General features: G+C 39.0%; 1 protein-coding gene across 1 annotated transcript in view; it reads left to right on the top strand.

The window, feature by feature from the left end:
• The first annotated feature begins 1,393 nt into the window (after positions 1–1,393).
• Positions 1,394–17,381, top strand: part of slx4ip (SLX4 interacting protein) — a 55,097-nt gene continuing 39,109 nt past the window's right edge. The window contains exons 1-5 of the mRNA XM_015387969.1: positions 1,394–1,433; positions 3,173–3,240; positions 3,989–4,026; positions 16,095–16,184; positions 16,365–16,491. Coding sequence (XP_015243455.1) covers positions 4,000–4,026; positions 16,095–16,184; positions 16,365–16,491 — 244 coding nt within the window. The 5' untranslated portion in view covers positions 1,394–1,433; positions 3,173–3,240; positions 3,989–3,999. The remainder of the gene's footprint in view (positions 1,434–3,172; positions 3,241–3,988; positions 4,027–16,094; positions 16,185–16,364; positions 16,492–17,381) is intronic.

Raw genomic sequence — 17,381 nt, 5'->3', positions numbered from 1 at the left:
GTGGGGTCGCAATGGGTGCTGGGGCCTATCTCCAGCTGTCTACGGGTGAGAGAAGGGGTACACCCTGGAAAAATCACCAGTGCATCGGAGGGCAACACAGAGACAGACAACCATTCATGCACACACTGCCACTGAATTCATACTGAATTTAGAGAAGCCAATAAACTTAAAGGGGAACGCCATTTTTTTTTTACATTGGGCCCTTGATTTTACGTTATTACATCATGTTCTACTCACCCATATGAGTTTTGTGTGACACAAACAAATTTTCTGAACTTCACCCACCGTCACCCCCCCTTAACCTCACGGCCCAAGACTCTAGGTTCCCATTACGCTACGGCTTCCCACCACCAGTTTCCGGGCCCTGATAATAAATCTCCTAAGCTATTCATCCAAGCACTCTTCATCAATCAGCATCAAGTCTGCAGGTGGGCTCAAGCGCCAAAGAACTGTTAATTCACAACAAATAAACGTATTACTAATCACATTTTCTTTGTCTGTATGAGTCTCTCCAGGTTGATATTATTGAAATAATGGTTCAACCCCTCCTGAAGGCAACATAGTCCTTCCTTAGGACTGTCAATCATGATACTATGTCCTTTGTAACAACACCCCCTGTGCAAAATAGGAGTCAAAGTGAAAGTGGAAGGTTAAAAAACTTTTTTCTTCAAAATACTTCCAGAATGAAATAAATATTTTATCTAAGCCAGAAAAAAAAACTTTGAACGCTTCTTTATTTAAAAATTTTTTTGGATGATTTTTGTTGTTGTTGTTGTTTTCTTATTTCTTACAAAACATTCAGTTTTAAATTTCCTGTTTATTTTTTCAATTAAAAAAATCCCTTTTTTCATTAACAAAACTTTTGGCCCTAAAGCTTCACAGTATTGATTGATGCCTAAATGGATCAACTGTATCAAGACATGCAAATGCTTTTAACAGTATTGATCTGATATTGTAAGTTACATTTTAGGTTTAATAAGGTGAAATATTCGTTTTTCTAATGTCAAAGATATCAAAATGGACATAATTGCTGTAACTAAAATGAACTTTTTATTGTATATAAAAACGATAAATCTGTAAGTATAAATGTTTGTGATTTTTGGAATGTACCCTACTCTTACTCAAGCTAAAATTATGAATTTGCCACTCACAAAATGGCGTCTGTGTTGACGCGCGAAATCAAGGGTCCTAAGCGAACAATTCGTCGCAGTTTCTTTAAATTGCGCCGTTTATCTTCGCTGACTTCTGTTAAAGGCAAGAATTTTGTTTTCTGTACTTTTTTGACATTTAGGCTAGCCATTTTCCCTACTAAAGGCGTTTCGAGATATAGAAATATGTATGTCTATGTTTTCACAAGTGTGGCAGTTGTTGATAACAAAAGGAAATGACGTCATCTTCCGTGGCCTCCACATATATTTTTAAAACGGTTGGCGGTAGGTCATTTTTCATCTATATCTTTAGTTTTAGGCATGTTCCATTTAAGTTTTGTTATATCCTAGCGTGGAATTGATAAATAATGGTTATGTAACCTCGCCAAATGGCGGAGATATGTCGCTTATGAGGATAGTTTATTAAAGCGAAAAATATGAGTTCAAAATTACAACATGCCAGCTCATTTAGTCCTAATATTTTATGCATTTCATATATTTACTTGTATTGGAAGTAATCCAGTGACCGTAACTCAGTTCCACAGCGTTCAATTTCAACTTCTATCAAGGAGGTTAAACTGTTCAACATTAGAAAAAAGTTTTGTTGTCACTTAGGAACTTGCTTTGGAGATAAGGTGCTACACATAGTCAAACATACAGTTGACATAAATAAATATGCATAAAGTGTGGGGAAAAGGGGCAAGCTATACATTATTGGTATTGGAATAGAGACTAATAGTGCAACTTTTTGCAGAGGAAGATGACAGTGATAGAAAAAAAAATACAATATTGACAATTTGAAATGAAAAAGTGTTCATATGTATTGAGATATTTGTGTTGTTTGCATAAATAACATTACATGTCATTGAAATATTTAGCCAGATGAACCATGTCTGACAACTACAGATGCTCAATACAGACACAAATTAAACTCAAAATGGTAAAAGTTGCAAACTGATGGAAGTACAGATAAAAACAATGGGATAAAAGTAGAAAACAGTTTACTCCCAGTATTGCTACTGCAGTGTTTACTGTTATCATGGCCATGTTTACAAAATCTGTATTCTAAATTTCCTAAGGGCTCATTTCTATACAAATAGAAAGGCCCTACATGGGGCTCCAGTTTTATGACAGTTTCTCAGGTTAAGTCGAGCTTATGTAGAGAGGAAAAATAGGCTCTCTTTTTTTGTCTGTCATGACTATAGTTGAGAGTAAGAACCTAATCATACTTTTAAACCAAGAACTTGACCTTTTGGCTCAACTTGACTCTTTTTCACTGTGATAATTCAGCAGCCACATCTCTGCAGACAAAGCTTAAGACCATTTCTCTCTCAGTCTGTCTCATTATGTCCTATAAGAAGATAAGAAGTGATTTAATCTCCCCTGCTTGAGGCAGAGACTGATGCCCAACTTATTAAAGAGATCCCCCCCCTTTTCTTGCTTGGAACAACAGCCTTAGAGGGACTGACTCTCATCCTGTTGCAAGCTGCTTAAGTGCATCTTACAGATCATGACTTGCACATGATAACAACTTTACATAAGATAGATTCCGAATCAATGCCCACTACATTCGGGGTGTGTGATCGGAGTCAATTTAATGTGAACCAGAAATAAGTTTAAAAAGTGTGGAGAATGTCAATGAACAGGCTCGGCTGAGTTAGTCTGCTTTAGGAGTCCCTTGAAGCTTTTCCTGGTATGTCCCACTGAAAAGAGTTCCTTGGTCACACTCAGAAATCACTAGAAGGACCGTGTCTCTCTTTTGGCTTTGGAACACCTGATGATCCCCAAGAATTAGCTCAAGAGTGTCCCAGAAAGAGGATGATTTCTCTTGGAGCAGTTAACTACTAGATCCAGCCTCATATGAATGCAAGAGGTCAATCTAGATGTGAAACTACAAAACAGTTTCTTGTGTTATGTTGGTAATGATGTGAACTGTTTTAGTTTGGCAGATTCCAGAGTAGTGTTTACTTCATCAGATTCAGTTTCTCAGAAGAATTTATTGCCTTTTTTGTGTCTTTTAAAAGGATGAAGTAGATGGGGAATAACAGAGGCCGTATTCTACTGTATAACTTCAAACTGGATCTCTTCTAAGGTGAGTTCCTCACAAGAAAATTGGATTAATAAACACAATGAACATTATGCAAGACAAACTAAATTTTCAAGACTTTTCACTAATTGTTTTCAGTCCTTACTTGAGATTCCCCTTTAGAGTTTTCTTTTTTTAAACAAATGAAATAAAAGATGCTTCTGTGTTATTGATAGCTTAAAATAGATTGGAATATCCATCCATCCATTTTCTTACACGCTTGTCCCGAGTGGGGTCGCGAGGGATGCTGGTGCCTATCTCCAGCAGTCAATGGGCGAGAGGCAGGGTACACCCGGACAGGTCGCCAGTCCATCGCAGGGCAACACAGAGACACACAGGACAAACAACCATTCATGCACACACTCACACCTAAAGACAATTTAGAGAAGCCAATCAACCTAACAGTCATGTTTTTGGACTGTGGGAGGAAGCCGGAGTACCCGGAGAGAACCCACGCATACTCAGGGAGAACATGCACACTCCCAAGAATCGAACCCAGAACCTTCTTGCTGCAAGGCAGCAGTGCTACCCACTGTGACACTGAGCAGCCCAAATTGAGCAGATTGGAATATTTCAATCTATTTAAAAAAAAAAAAAAGTTAGGTTTTTAAATAATCAAAGCACCTCAAAAAGTGAAGTTTCTCTATGCTGAAGAGCTACCTCTATGAGAGCTATGAATATGATGCTTCAAGACTGTGTCAGAAACCTTTAGCCGATAGTTTGGGCGTAATCCAAGCTGTGTGCTTCTTTTCAGGCAGTGAAGAAATGGCTCCCTTCAAGTTTGTCATTAAGGTACGTCGAGTGAAACACAAACCAGCCAACCCCTTTATCCTAATCTCAGTTTTAATGCTAGGGAACATGTCTACTGTGTACAATTTGGGGCAATAATAATAATAATATGCATAAATTTCTATCCTTGAACACCTTGCAAGACGTAAAAAAGTCTTCCAGATAAAGAATAAGTGAAAAAATATCTTGTTTTGAAGATGATATCAGGATTAATGGTTTTTATGCATGTAACTGACCAACAACTATGCTATGGTTTGGAGTGATTACTCTTTAGTTAGTTGGATAAAAATAGATTTTTTTTTTTTTTTAGGAAATTTCCAACTTGCTGCTATTCATTGGTTTCAAAGAACTGTATAGCTCAGCAAGTGATATTATCTAGGGTATGCATTTAATCTTTTGTTTTTTTTTTTACTCATGACATTTGAACCGAAAACATGCCTTTCAGGAAGCTGCCATGACTCATAGTGGTCTGCTTAAACCAAAGAAAAGTTTTGCAAAATCCCTGAGCCTGGGTAAAGTAACTGTTTATTTTGCTAACATTTACAGTGTTTAAATAGAGTCCCTTGTGAAAGTGTGCAGAGACCGTGAACTTTTCCACTTTTCATTGCTTTACAACCAGGAGTTAGAATAATTTTGTGTTTTAGGACTAAAAGTTGTGCCAAGCTTGATGAGATTTATAGTTTTTTTTTTTTCTTTTCTTTTATCAAGTCAGCCCCGCCGAGTCATTGTTGTTTAGAATTTACCCTTTTTGCTGTAACTACCTCTGGCTGACCTCGCCTGTTATTGTACCTGGACCCCAGTAGGTTTGTAGTTATGCTGTAATGTTTCAATCTTCAATAAAAAAATGGGTCGATGTGCCGTGAGATGTTGGGAGTTAGAGATCAGGGCTGCAACTAACAATTATTTGCAAATCGATTAATCCGTCAAAAATGTTTTTGTGTTTTTTTTTTTTTATTAATAATCAAATAGCCAAAGATTCTTTAAAGAAGACTGTACAACATTAAACCAGGTGAAACTCAAACTCTTCCACTTGAGAAGTTCTTAATGGAGCATACTGATAGATGAAAAGTTTGATCTTAAATTATCTTAAATGCAAAATGTTTCTATATTTTTATTTTTTACAATCTTTTTGTAATTACCTCTCTAAGTGGGTCGGTCTGTCAGCTAAAGGCATGTTTTACAGTCTATATACTCCAGTTAACGATTTTATCAAGTCAGCCCCGCCGAGTCATTATTGTTTAGAATTTACCTTTTTTGTTGTAACTACCTCTGGCTGACCTCCAGTTAACGATTAATCAATTACTAAATTAGTTAATCCGGCTGTTTCAGCCTGACTAGAGATTGTTACCAAAACCTGCTTGAAACTCCACTACAAGTTGCTCCTTATCCTGTCTGCTGTTTTCCTTTGTTTTTTGATGCTGTTTATCCACTAATGCTTTTTAACAATCCTTTGAAGCATTTACAGCACAGCTGGATTTATGAGATTAAACTACACACATGTGGACTAATTTTACTAATTGGTTTGGATCTGGTTGACTGCTGTGGATTTTTCAGGGGTATCTTAGTAGAGGAGGCTGATTATAAGTTGGAGTTTCCCTTGTTTTATTTTTTTGCTATTTTTTGTTAGCTTATAGAGCCATGTATGATTTCCTAGTTACTTAAGATTGAGTGTTTCATCAACAAAAAATACTTCAGCAATGGATATATTTCACTCAACAAAATATATTGAGGAGCTTTACTGAAGGGTGAAAAAGTAAAACGTAAATTAATAGCTTTATAATCCCCATAGCAAGCAAAGCAGCTCCCAAACCTTTCATTTTCCTTTGTATTCAGGATTTTTCTTTTCTTGAATGGATTTTTTTTTTTGTCCACTAGAGGGAGGTAAATATATATTTTTCCGCTCTCTGATCTCCTTTTGCCAGTCTGCACTGACTGCCCCTGGAGGCTTTTGTTAATGGGCTCAAACATCCAGCGCAGAGGAAACTTGCTCTATTACTAAAAGGCATGCAGTTCATCCTCAGTCTGTCTCTCTCTCAGGAATAATGCACATCAGATGTTTTTGTTAAGTGCAGGGAAAGCTGTTGCTCTCTCCTTTTGTTGATGTTTCATTTATTGAGAGGATTGGGTGAGGGCTGCCGACATTCACGCTGATCCCTCACATCCTCCGTGATAGCACGTGTGCCTATTTGAGCAGTTATTGGATTCACTCTCTGATACGTTTCATATGCATGCCTGCATAGGGGTTAACCCACCACCACCCCCGCTGGCTGGTTGTGGGAGAGTAAAACCCTGAAGGTTCGAGGAATGTTCCGTCCCACTTGGCACATAATGATACTGTTGTTAGTCGGCCTGAGAAAATGCGCACAGCCTCCACCACTCTTAACCAGCTAACCACGGACAAGTATGTTAAAATGAATCAGTCCAAACAAAAGCAGCCAAGGCTCCGTACGTGACCTCTGTTTTACAAAATAAGGTTCTTATTGAATTGAATTCTTCAAAAATCTACTGACTTGTTTCTTTGCTTAGAGATAGATAATTATCAAAGGATTCCTGAGTAATGTGAATGGATTCTTTGCCTCACTGAGAAGGCTGTTGGGTTGTTTTATGATTTTGTCTCCTGAAGTGTTTTTAAAGCTGCTCCCTCAGTGGAACTACAGGAGGTTGTGGTATGCTCCTTCTTAAAAGGGCTTAGACTATATGGTGACCGACCTGCCCCTCCTCAGACCTCCCGAAAAGGGGCCTGCAGGCTAAAAACATGATCCACCGATGTGCTTGCTTGTCTGGCAGGACGTTGCTGCAGCAGATCTGCCTTCTATTAGCATTATTCACTGCTGACTTTCCAGCCACCCAGAGCTGATGTCTAAGACCAACACACACACACACACACCTCCACACCCACACCTAAGTGTTTTAAGAAACAAAACCGTTTGAGTTATCACAGAACAGTTTTTAATGTCAGAGGTTTATGTGCTGCGTAGTGTTGTCACTCTGTAGATGAGCTCATAGTGGACCACACATCATGCCTCTGTGCAAAATCTTTGAGATTTGCAACCAGAAACATCTTGACAGATACAGGTTCAAGAAACACACAAAAAACAACAAAAAACTCGTAGAAAAGTTAGTCTTTTTGGTGCAAATAATGGTGCCTTTTCTTGTGCTTTGATCAAATCTCTACTTTCACAGCTGTAACTCTTTGGGGTATCTCCAGACCAGCTTTGCACAATGACGGATTAAAATCCTTGCTTTCTTCACATTTATTTACTTTAATCGGAATCCTTGGATCTATGTTTCGAGTCATTGTCCTACTGGAATGCCTGATGCATTCTTACTGGGTTTCTATTAAAGTTACCCTTTATTTTATTTCATCCTTTATCCCAACACCCTTGACTAGCTTTCCTATCGTTGCACCATGATGCCACCACCCTGTTTTGGTGCTGGGATTGTGTCTACAGGGTTGTTTTTTCCTCTTGTTGATCTTCCATATAGATCCAGTCATTCTAAAAATAGTATTGGGAGATTGTCATGGATTTTATTCATGGATGCATGAGTAAAATAAACAAAAATGCACATCACCACCATATCTTTTGACTCACAACTTACTACTATGTTCATGTCAGCAGGAATCCATCTGATCAAATCCATTTGAAAGTTTGAAGTTTGGGATTTACTATTGCAAAGTGATGCATATTTGAGAAATATTTTCCAGCATATTATTTCTATCTACTAATTTCTCCAGGATGTGTCTGCTTTAGTTTTGTTTGCTGAGTGTTACCTGGAGATATTCCTGTCTGTTCTTGCTGCTGAAATTCCACTCTTGGGTTGCGTCTCTTTTTTTTTTTTTCATCAAATAAATCAGGTGTGCTAACGTTTAAATGAATGAATGAATGAGGATTTTTCCACTCTGACGGAACTCTTCTGTTCATTGTGTTTTGAGAACAGGTCACTTGTAAATAAGCCTCAAGTTTTACTACTTAGAATGTGGCTGTTTAAAGATAGGAAAGAGGAAAAGTTTTTCTTTTCAAGGGGAAACCCAGGTGACTCATTGCAGAGAGAGAGAGGGCTGGGAATGAGGCAAATAAAGCCAGAAAGCAGGTCTGTCAAGCCTGCACTTCTAAAGAGCTCCCCTGGGTTCTTTGCAGATTGCAAAGAGAGAGAGAGGGAGTCAGAAAAGAGAGACACAAAGGCAGAGTGGGAGAGATGCAAGTTTTATTGAGTGAGACTGCATCCCCAGCCCCTTCCCTCCCAGTGTAAACATCTGCGGCTGGTTAGTGTTAGCCTCTGAGCTAAGTGCAGTCCGAGAAGGTCTGGTTCTTATACTGCGCGATAGCGATGGCAAAGGGCAGCGAGGTGGGGAGGCAGTGAGGTTGCTTCCAGATTTTGGGCCCCGTGCCCATCTCGAAGCGGCTCAGTTAGGACGATGGGAAGCTGGGTCTGGGAGACAGATAAGGGAAGGTGGAGAGTGTTCTGGGAACTGAGAGTGATATAGACCAGAACTCCAAGGAGCAGAAAAGGAAAAGAAGCATCAGAAAGTTTAAGTCAGGACGTGTTTACTACTTGCAGAGAGTACTAAGAAGAGTCTTCATTGCCTTCAAAAACTATTCATGCCACTTAACCTTCAATAATTGTCCTTATTTTCACTACATTCAATTTATTTTCCTGGGCTTTTATGTGACAGACCAACACATACTGGTGAAAGTTGAAAGAGATGATGCATTATTGTGCAGATTATCTGAATTCAGCTCTGTTTTTTCTGTTGACCTAAAATAAAAAAAAAGAAGTGCCGCCAACTATCTTCAGTAGTCACCTAGTAACCAAACCCAACCTGTGTGTGAATTAATCTCTGCATGAATATTGGCCATGTCCTGCCACTTTAAGGTATGTCCCTATGCAGATTAATCAAATGGCCAAACTGCCTCTCTGGGATACAGGTGAGCGCTACAGAACTCTGCTGAAGCCGGTCATACACTGTGCAATATTTTCAATAGTTGCATGCAGCTACAGCTCAAACTGTACGAAGAAACCGCAGGGTTTCATTTACAGCTCACGATTCATGTTCTTACACTATGCGGCGCGACGCTCTGATGGGACCTTACGACGGTGGACTGAATTTCAAACATGTTTGATTTTCTCCCGACCTTAAGGTTCCTGATTGGGAGGTGGTTGTAAGAAGCTAATCGCCCCTCGTTACCTGCTATAAACTACAAGATGCACGATTAAGCTGAACGTCGGCCCGATTCTCGCACGACTGGAGAATCGTCACGAAATGGGCAAAAAAAATCGTACAGTGTTTGCACTAGCCTAAGTTCATATTTGAGAGAAGTGTGTTGACACAGAGGTGCCTCTAAATGCTGCAGGAGCCCTTTTCTGTTAAAGGCCTTCCAGGATTGTTGGAGAGCATCAAAAGTTGCTCATCTGTAAGTAGAGTATGGCACATTTAAAAACCAAACAAGGCAGTGAGATCCACCTTAGCTGACAGGGAAGATAATTGGAGCATAAGCTGAGGAAACAGCCCAATAATTGGTAACTCTGGAGGAGCTACACAGCTTAGGTAAAAAATATTTGTTATCCATTCCACAATTTTGGTCTTTTTTAAAGCAAGAAGAAAGCTGTCTGTTAAAATAACACCATGAGAAGCAGTTAAACTTGGCCACAGCAAATATGGAAGAGACCGCTGGGCTGAACTAAGACTAGAACTCTTTAGCCTCTGAGTGTCAGAAACTGACTCTCTACATTGCCTTGGACACATCATCCCCCTTGTGAAATATGGTGGCCTTTCTATAGCAGGAGCAGAGAAGCCGGCCTGAGTTGATGGGAAGATATGTGAAGATTAATTTTGGCCAAACTTGGGAGAAGATCTGATAGACTTACAACAAGACAGCAGTCCTGGGCATGCAATCAGAGCCATGTGTGAGAATGGCCTTATCAAAGTCTGCAGCCAAATCTATTTGAGAATCAGTAACAATACTGTCCAGATCTCATGGACCTTGAAGTGTTTTACAAAGAGGAATGGGCCAATGTTTTAGTCTGTAGACATGCAAAGCTGGGGAAAACATACCCCATTATTTTGCCAACCACGACAAAATGAAACATTTTGTCAACCAACCTTTCTATACGTTGTTTTTCCAGCTTTGTGTTGGTGTACCACATAAAGTTCTTGTAGAAATAATGCTTTTGCAAAACACTGTGTATTTGTCCTTTCTAAAACTCTTTTTTTTCTTTCTCGGGGGTAATATTGATCACTTTAACAGCAAGGACGCAAAGTATAAAGAAGGTAAGCTTAGCCTGCGGGAAGTCTCGGTCCTATTCATCTATTCTGTGACAGCACACAAAAGATGGCACAATAAAGGATTTGGTATTAAGTAGCCCCGTTGCTTCCTCATCCTCTGCTCAGGAGTTTTGAAGGCCTGTCCAGGACAGAGAACAAAGCAATCCTGGTCTGAATAGATCAACTTCCTTTACAACTTACTGCCTTATCCAAACAACAACAGTTGCTATGAGACTTTTAAATATCTAACCGGATGTACAACAAACAAAACAAAACTTAAAATGTCTAGGATTTATTAAGAAAGGGACCGAATGCTGTTATTAAAACTGAAGCGCATATTTTCTATTGAAATTAGTTTTAGTGTTGTTTTTTTATATTCATTCTAAAAGACAGGATATTTTCTTTTTCTTTTACAAAACTGCTTAATGAATGCAAATCCTTTGCAGTGTACATCGTTATCTCATTAGGGTCTGCAGGGAGATCTTGCTTAGCCCTCATAGGGGATATGCAAGGGTTTATAGGGTCACAGGTCATGGCATAGTTCAGCCAGGAGACCACTGGTCACTCTTTGTGCTGGGAGTTGACAGAATTAGCCCACATGATCAGATTGTGGTTAGAGCCTTTGTGTAAAATTAGATTTGGCTGTTTTTGTGTTATCTACCCCACTCGACACAATTGTCCTTTAAAAAGAAAAGGTTCAGCAGCTGGGCATAATCAGTACAGTCTCAGTTTAAGAATAGACACTTTTGCAATAAATCTATTCCTTTCCAAAACTGGCACTTTTTGCTTTGCAAATTAATTGGTTTCTCATTAGGATGATTGCATTAGTGAGCATTCCTGACTAACTTCCCCCATTTCTGAGAGGCCTGAAGGATCACATGCTGCTTTGTGCAAGGGGCCAGACCACCGTTGATCATCAACATCCAGTTCCCAGTTGGGTCTCATCTCCTGTTCTAATGTGATAACAGGAACCTTGGTCCCAGCCTTTACTTGATGTCTGAATTTCAGTCCCATAACACTCAATAAGAGGCACAGAAAACAAGTTAGCTTGCACCACCTCCTCATCAATGTTAAATTGTACTTGATAACAGACTTTACATTAAAACAAATAAACAATGTTTTCGAAAAGCTGGAATTTACATACATTTCGCGCTTTTTCCCTTCAATTGCAACATATGCCTCAACTGGTGTGGCTAAACTAATTATTCTTTTAGTGGCAAGGATAGGAAAACAATATGTATGAAATAAACTTTTGATTTCATAACTATATTGAATTTGTGACTCTGACCCACTGTACCTGAGCTTCCTTAAGGTGACTCCAATTATTTCCATTCTGCATTCTGAACGGTTAAAAATGCTCTTTTTTATCAAGCAATTCCTTGATTAAAATCCTTCTTAATTTTAAACATTATAAAAGATACCTGAAAGTTTTTTTTGGATCTGTTCTGGAAGAAGTCAACCTCAGCATCAATCCCTTGCTTATAGCACAATGCTACAATTAAATATATATTTTTAAAAATTAAATATTTTTTATTCTGCAATTCCCAGAGTTGCTTGTTTTTGACACACAGCTTTTACATTTTTAATTCAAGTGTAACATGACATTAATTTCTTTATTTTTCTGATTTTCTCATCACTATCTTTTTTTTCAGCTTTTTTCTAGAGGACGCAAATTAGCAAATTGGAGGAAAATCCTCCAAGGACTTTTTTTTTTTTTATCAGATTCAATTTAAAATCAGCATGTATGAACTCAGGAAACTAAAATGCTGTAACTGAATTAATAGATGCTACTTTAAAGTATTAAACTGAGTCTGTGCACACTCGTGGAAACATGATTTTTCACCTTAAAGTAGTCATAAACTGGTATTTTACACATAGAATCCAGAAATTATCTTTACATTTCTAGCTTTTTTTGGAATTTTTTTTTAAATAGATCTTATTCTCACCCCTTTTTTTCCTTTGTTGAGGGTACGCAGGTACGAGGATTTGACATATGGGTATATGTGTTCATTTGGATGTAGTGCTAACAGCATTAGAAGTTCTCTTACACAACACCTTAAACTGAATAAACACTTTCTGATTGCCTGCAGGTGAGTCTCTGATTCTTGGAATCAACCATTTTGATGTAAAAGAAATGGGCGTGATGAAAGCAAGGCGGACTAATGTTAGCAAATCAATGAGGAGGACCAACTTTGCACTCTGGATAGCACTTGTGGGCTATCCTGGTTTGAACAAAGAGCCCGCACGAGAAAAAAAAGAAACATCAACACTCTTAGAACTCCTTTAGAGATATTTTGCCCGTAACAGTTTGTGTCAATTTCATTTGTACAGGATATATAATATATGTTTATTTTCAAAACAAAAACAGTGTTATGGATGTTTAGAGTGTTAAGAGACTGTATAACCTGTAAGGATTTATTGCAGGAGCTAACCTATGTGTTTTGGTAGAAGTCGTACTTTTTCTTTCTGGGTTTTAAAAGTCTGGCTGTAGAGGCTTTTGTATCAGAAACTATGCATATGTCAAGTCCACCACTGGGCTCTGTGTTTTGATTGACAAGGTCTGACCCTTTGTTGCTAGGCTCTCCTATGCATGGGTAGTTGTAGGAGGCCACCAGTCACCGGTGGACCGCTGTGAGACAAAGGTCACAACTTGAGGAGAATACTCATCTGTGTGCATGAGCCCATATTGACAAGGCACATGTAAGAAAAAAGAAAATAACTTTGATGGAGGTTCTGGCACCTAAACATGGGGCCCTTTTTTTTTTTGCTCCAGGGTATTCTTAACCTTTTGAAAGTTTTGTTTGATGAATATAATGAAGCATTGTATTTTTACTATGTATCTACATACAGCCAGGCTCCAAGACAAGCTGTATTCTCTCTGCAAAAAAAAGACTTGCTTACCGATCAGTCATATGGGGGCGCCCTCTGCTCTGCTACAGCTTGTTGGAAAAATCAGAAAGCAGCTTCACTTCATTAATGTTTTAACAGAAAGACAATGAGAATGGAAAAGGTTCCCATGGGAAGAAAAATATGCTAAATATTTGGCAGCTGCTTTTGGACAGTGGTTTTATGAAGCTTTTTGTTAAATTGGACTAAGCATTCACAGCCCTGCTTCAGTTTTATGACAGCAAATAAGATAATCTGTGTTTTCATTTTTTATGTTTTTAAGGCAAAGTTGTGAGAAATGTAGCTAAATAAATTTTACAGTAGCAAAGCTTTTGCTAAAACACCCTCTCTAACATCCTGAGAATAAGGTCAGAGGATCATCCCTCCAGTCTGAGTTGTATCATTTAGTCATCCTGTCTGTGGTCCTAAAGCTCAGGGGACCGGCCTGCCTCAGAACAAAGGTCTGGGTTTGCTGGAAAAGTAATTGTTGTTGCAAAAGCAGTAGCTTTACTGTTTGTACTACTCTTTTACACCTCTGCAGACGGAGCCTTAAAATCTGTGTCAGGACTTTGTGGTTTTTATGTTTTCTCTGCATTGTCACTTTGGTTTTTGGGGCAATGATGGTTGCTTCTCTGTGTCGGGTTGTAGGTAGTCTCGGCCCATCCATTACTCCCTCAAATAGCAAGAGATGATGTTCACATCAGACCATCATCCAGTTGCTCTCTGCACCAGGTAGCTTTTGCAGCCATCCCAGGTTGTTTTAGCCTAAAACAGATGTAACAGCAGGGCTCGATGTTCACCATCGCCCGATCTCCCGGGGCAAGTAGTTTTTATTGTTGGGAGAGTACAAATTTCATTGCATTTGCCCGCCCGGCAAGTGCAATGATCGCAAAAAAATATATATATTTATCACTCAAACGACCCAGAAGCGTTGCCGGCGCCATTTTTGTTGTTCTGTACACATTCTTGCTTGATTTGAAAAAGGCGCGTGATTTAAAAAAGACGGGTGATTTTCCGCCAGATGGCGTTATTTTTGTCCACCTAGTGGTAATTTTGATGTAGTTACCAAAACGACAAACAAGCTAGAAAGCGCTATTGTACCTGTGTTTCGGTATCATTTTATTTGCATAAGTACTCTCAAAAATCACAGACATTCGAAGAAAATGACACAAAAGCGTTGTCTGACCATTTTTGTTGTTTTGTACACATTCTCGCGTGATTTGAAAAAGCCGCGTGATTTTCCCCCAGATGGCGGGATTTTTGTCCGGGAATTGGCGCGAATCAGACACATTTTTTTCCGACTTGGCAGGCTAAAAAACAAAAATCCTTAACGTCAACCCCTGAACATCTGCTTTATCCAGAAGTTGCAGCTCTGACTGCCTTACCCTCTTGTTTAGCAAACTTAAATGTGTTTTATATGACAAGGCTTAAAAGCTCTGTTTTAGTCTCATTCTTTAATGATACTTTCAGTAGAGACCCTATTTGTCCACTAGACAACCATTTGTTGCATGAATGTGTCCCATGTGCAAACACTGATCAACAGCTCAGGATATGCCCTGGATCAGGCGGTACATTGACATCACCTTTTCCGGTCAGGGGACTCCAAAGTACTTTACATTACATTCACTCATTCATGCACACATCACACACTGATGGTGGCAGGTTACAGTGTAGCCACATCTTCTGTGGGGCCCGCTGACCGAACAGACAGGAGCCGTTCTGTACAGGAGCCACCATCACCAGACATGTGGGTGGAGTGACTTGCCTAAGGACACAATGTCTGAGATACATGGAGTTGGGGCTTAAACCAATTGTAGAGTGAACTCCTGCATCCTGCGCCACTGTCGCACCACCATAGCAGATTGAACTGTTTTAAGATTGGGCTACTACTTTGTAGTATTTATTTTTTTTTACTGCATGCCACGTGCAGTAAGTGGGTGTGTTGCAGATGATCTAAAAAGATTGGTGCGCAAATGTTAAGACGTGCGAACCATTAAAATTAGCAAGTGTTTTAGTGACAGTTCAAGAAGGCATGGAGATGGAGTTAATGAAAATTATTGAAAATTGTGAAATTAAATATTGTTTAAAGTTCAACTCATAGTCTGTCTTAAAGTGCTAAGAACAAAGGTAAAATAGTCATTGCTGTCATTGCAACAATGGCCACCGATATTTTTGTGTGCTAGTTTGCACCTGACTTTTAGAAGTACTGAGGAGACGCAAAAACTGTGGCCACAGTCGAGTTTCCAACTTAGAAAATCCCTTTGCACATTTTAAATGTTTACATTTGAATATCATCCACCCCTGATGTGGATATTAATGAACGCAAAAAATGAAAATAAAAAAATGTTTGCATGCTCTGCTTGCTGAATTGTCAACACAAATAATTTTGCATTTTCATTTATCTGCTCTGCATTTTCAAGCACCTTTGCATCTGTTGGATCACCTGCAAACCTTCTGAACATTACCCCCATACATTATTGTGGCTTTTACGTACAAATAAAACGTTAATAATGATGTGAATACTTTTCAGACACATAATAGGTCAGTGCTGATCACACTACAGTGTTTTTCCTAGTTTTCCTCAAGTAAAGAGAATAAACAGAAGACTCCAGCATTTAACAGGCATTTTTCTGCAATCTGTTGTGGCTGGAGGCAAGAGCTGTATTGCAAAATAGTGTTCTAAGAGAGAAAATATGAGAAAAATGACAGGGTCATATCTATTTTGTGTAAATAGATTGGTAATGATAGCTAGACAGCAAAATAGGAGGCAAGAGGCCGCTCCTGCAATTTGCCTCGAGCTTATGTTTAAGCACATGGGAGGTCATTGTGGTCTGTCTCGCTGTCAGTCACTCGCACCCTGATTTCCTTTGTTGACTGTGTGTTCAACAACCTGTGACCATTTTTCCTCTTTGTATAACAGTGTGGGAACTTTGCTGTATTGGTGGATCTCCATGTTTTGCCCTTGGGGAGCCCAGAGTCCACCAGCTGGTTTACTACAGACAGATTTGAGGTATTGTATTAAATAGGTGTATTTCCAAAAGAAGCTTACTGTAATTTCCTCCTTTTGATACCTGTGCAGTTTCTATACTTACCTGTCATCTATGCTTTGTTTGGTTTTTCTCCTGCCAGCATTATATTTAAATGTAAAGAGTTTAAATATATTGACATAGCAAACATCTGCTGTCTGCAGGAGGTTTCATCTCTAGTTCGAGATCCTGTCGACCAGAGGGTGAAGCAGTATGCAGAGTTTCTGCCAAACAGAAGAGGGCCTAAGCAGAAGAAGGAATTGCCACCTGCCTCAGCGTTTTTTCTGAAAGGTAGCACAGAGAGAACTTTACCGTACTGCTACCAATTTGGTTCAGTTTTGTCTGATTTTAATGTTTTCCCTTGAGAACTAAGATGCATGATTGAAGGATAGCAAGAGTGAGCATCAAACATATTATTCCCTTCAACTGGATGTTTTTCTAGATTTTTTTTTTTGTGATCCCAAAAGATGCTGCAAAGTACATTCTGTTGAACAGTGCATTTATTTATTGAATTAAATGACCATTTATTAAAAACAATCGAAGAAAAAATCTTCTAAATTTGGCTGCAAGCAGCCCGCTCCTCCAAATACTATTTCTTCACCTTAAAGGTTAATTTTTACTGTTGTTTTTTTATGAGCATCATTAGTTGGAGCTTCAGGTTTGCACATTCCTGGTATTTGTCTTCCTTCATTTTTGTTCTAGGTGTGTCTGCCATCAACTGTAGGCTTATTGACTCACTTTCGCTGTTGACTGAAACCATTACCCCATCAGAGTATATCACAGAAGTGATTGTGGTGAGCAGGATGGGAATGGAATTACAAAACAGTCCAAAAATATTTTTTTTTTTCTTCTATGCTCACTTTTTTGAGGTGTGTGGGTGTAAAGACAACACTACCAGTTGAGACACGGCAGAGTCCTACACCCAGGGCGTGACCCATGAAGGCGAGCACTGATAGGAGATTTTTTTTATATTGTGTTGCGCTGTTTGACTTGGCACAGCCCACCTGTGTTTGTTCATACAAGATGTAAATCTGTTATAGCAGCAAACTTCGGTTTCTCCCCTCTTGATATGACATTTGTGGCCTCTTTTTGTCTGTGCTTTTGCTTAAAGGAATAGTACACCCAAAACATGATTAGCCTTCATTTTCTACTCACCCCCATGCTGAACAACACTCTGGAGT

The sequence above is a fragment of the Cyprinodon variegatus genome, unplaced genomic scaffold (assembly GCF_000732505.1).
Source record: "Cyprinodon variegatus isolate N-32 unplaced genomic scaffold, C_variegatus-1.0 Scaffold409, whole genome shotgun sequence".
Taxonomy (NCBI): domain Eukaryota; kingdom Metazoa; phylum Chordata; class Actinopteri; order Cyprinodontiformes; family Cyprinodontidae; genus Cyprinodon; species Cyprinodon variegatus.
This window is presented reverse-complemented; position numbering and strand designations above follow the sequence as displayed.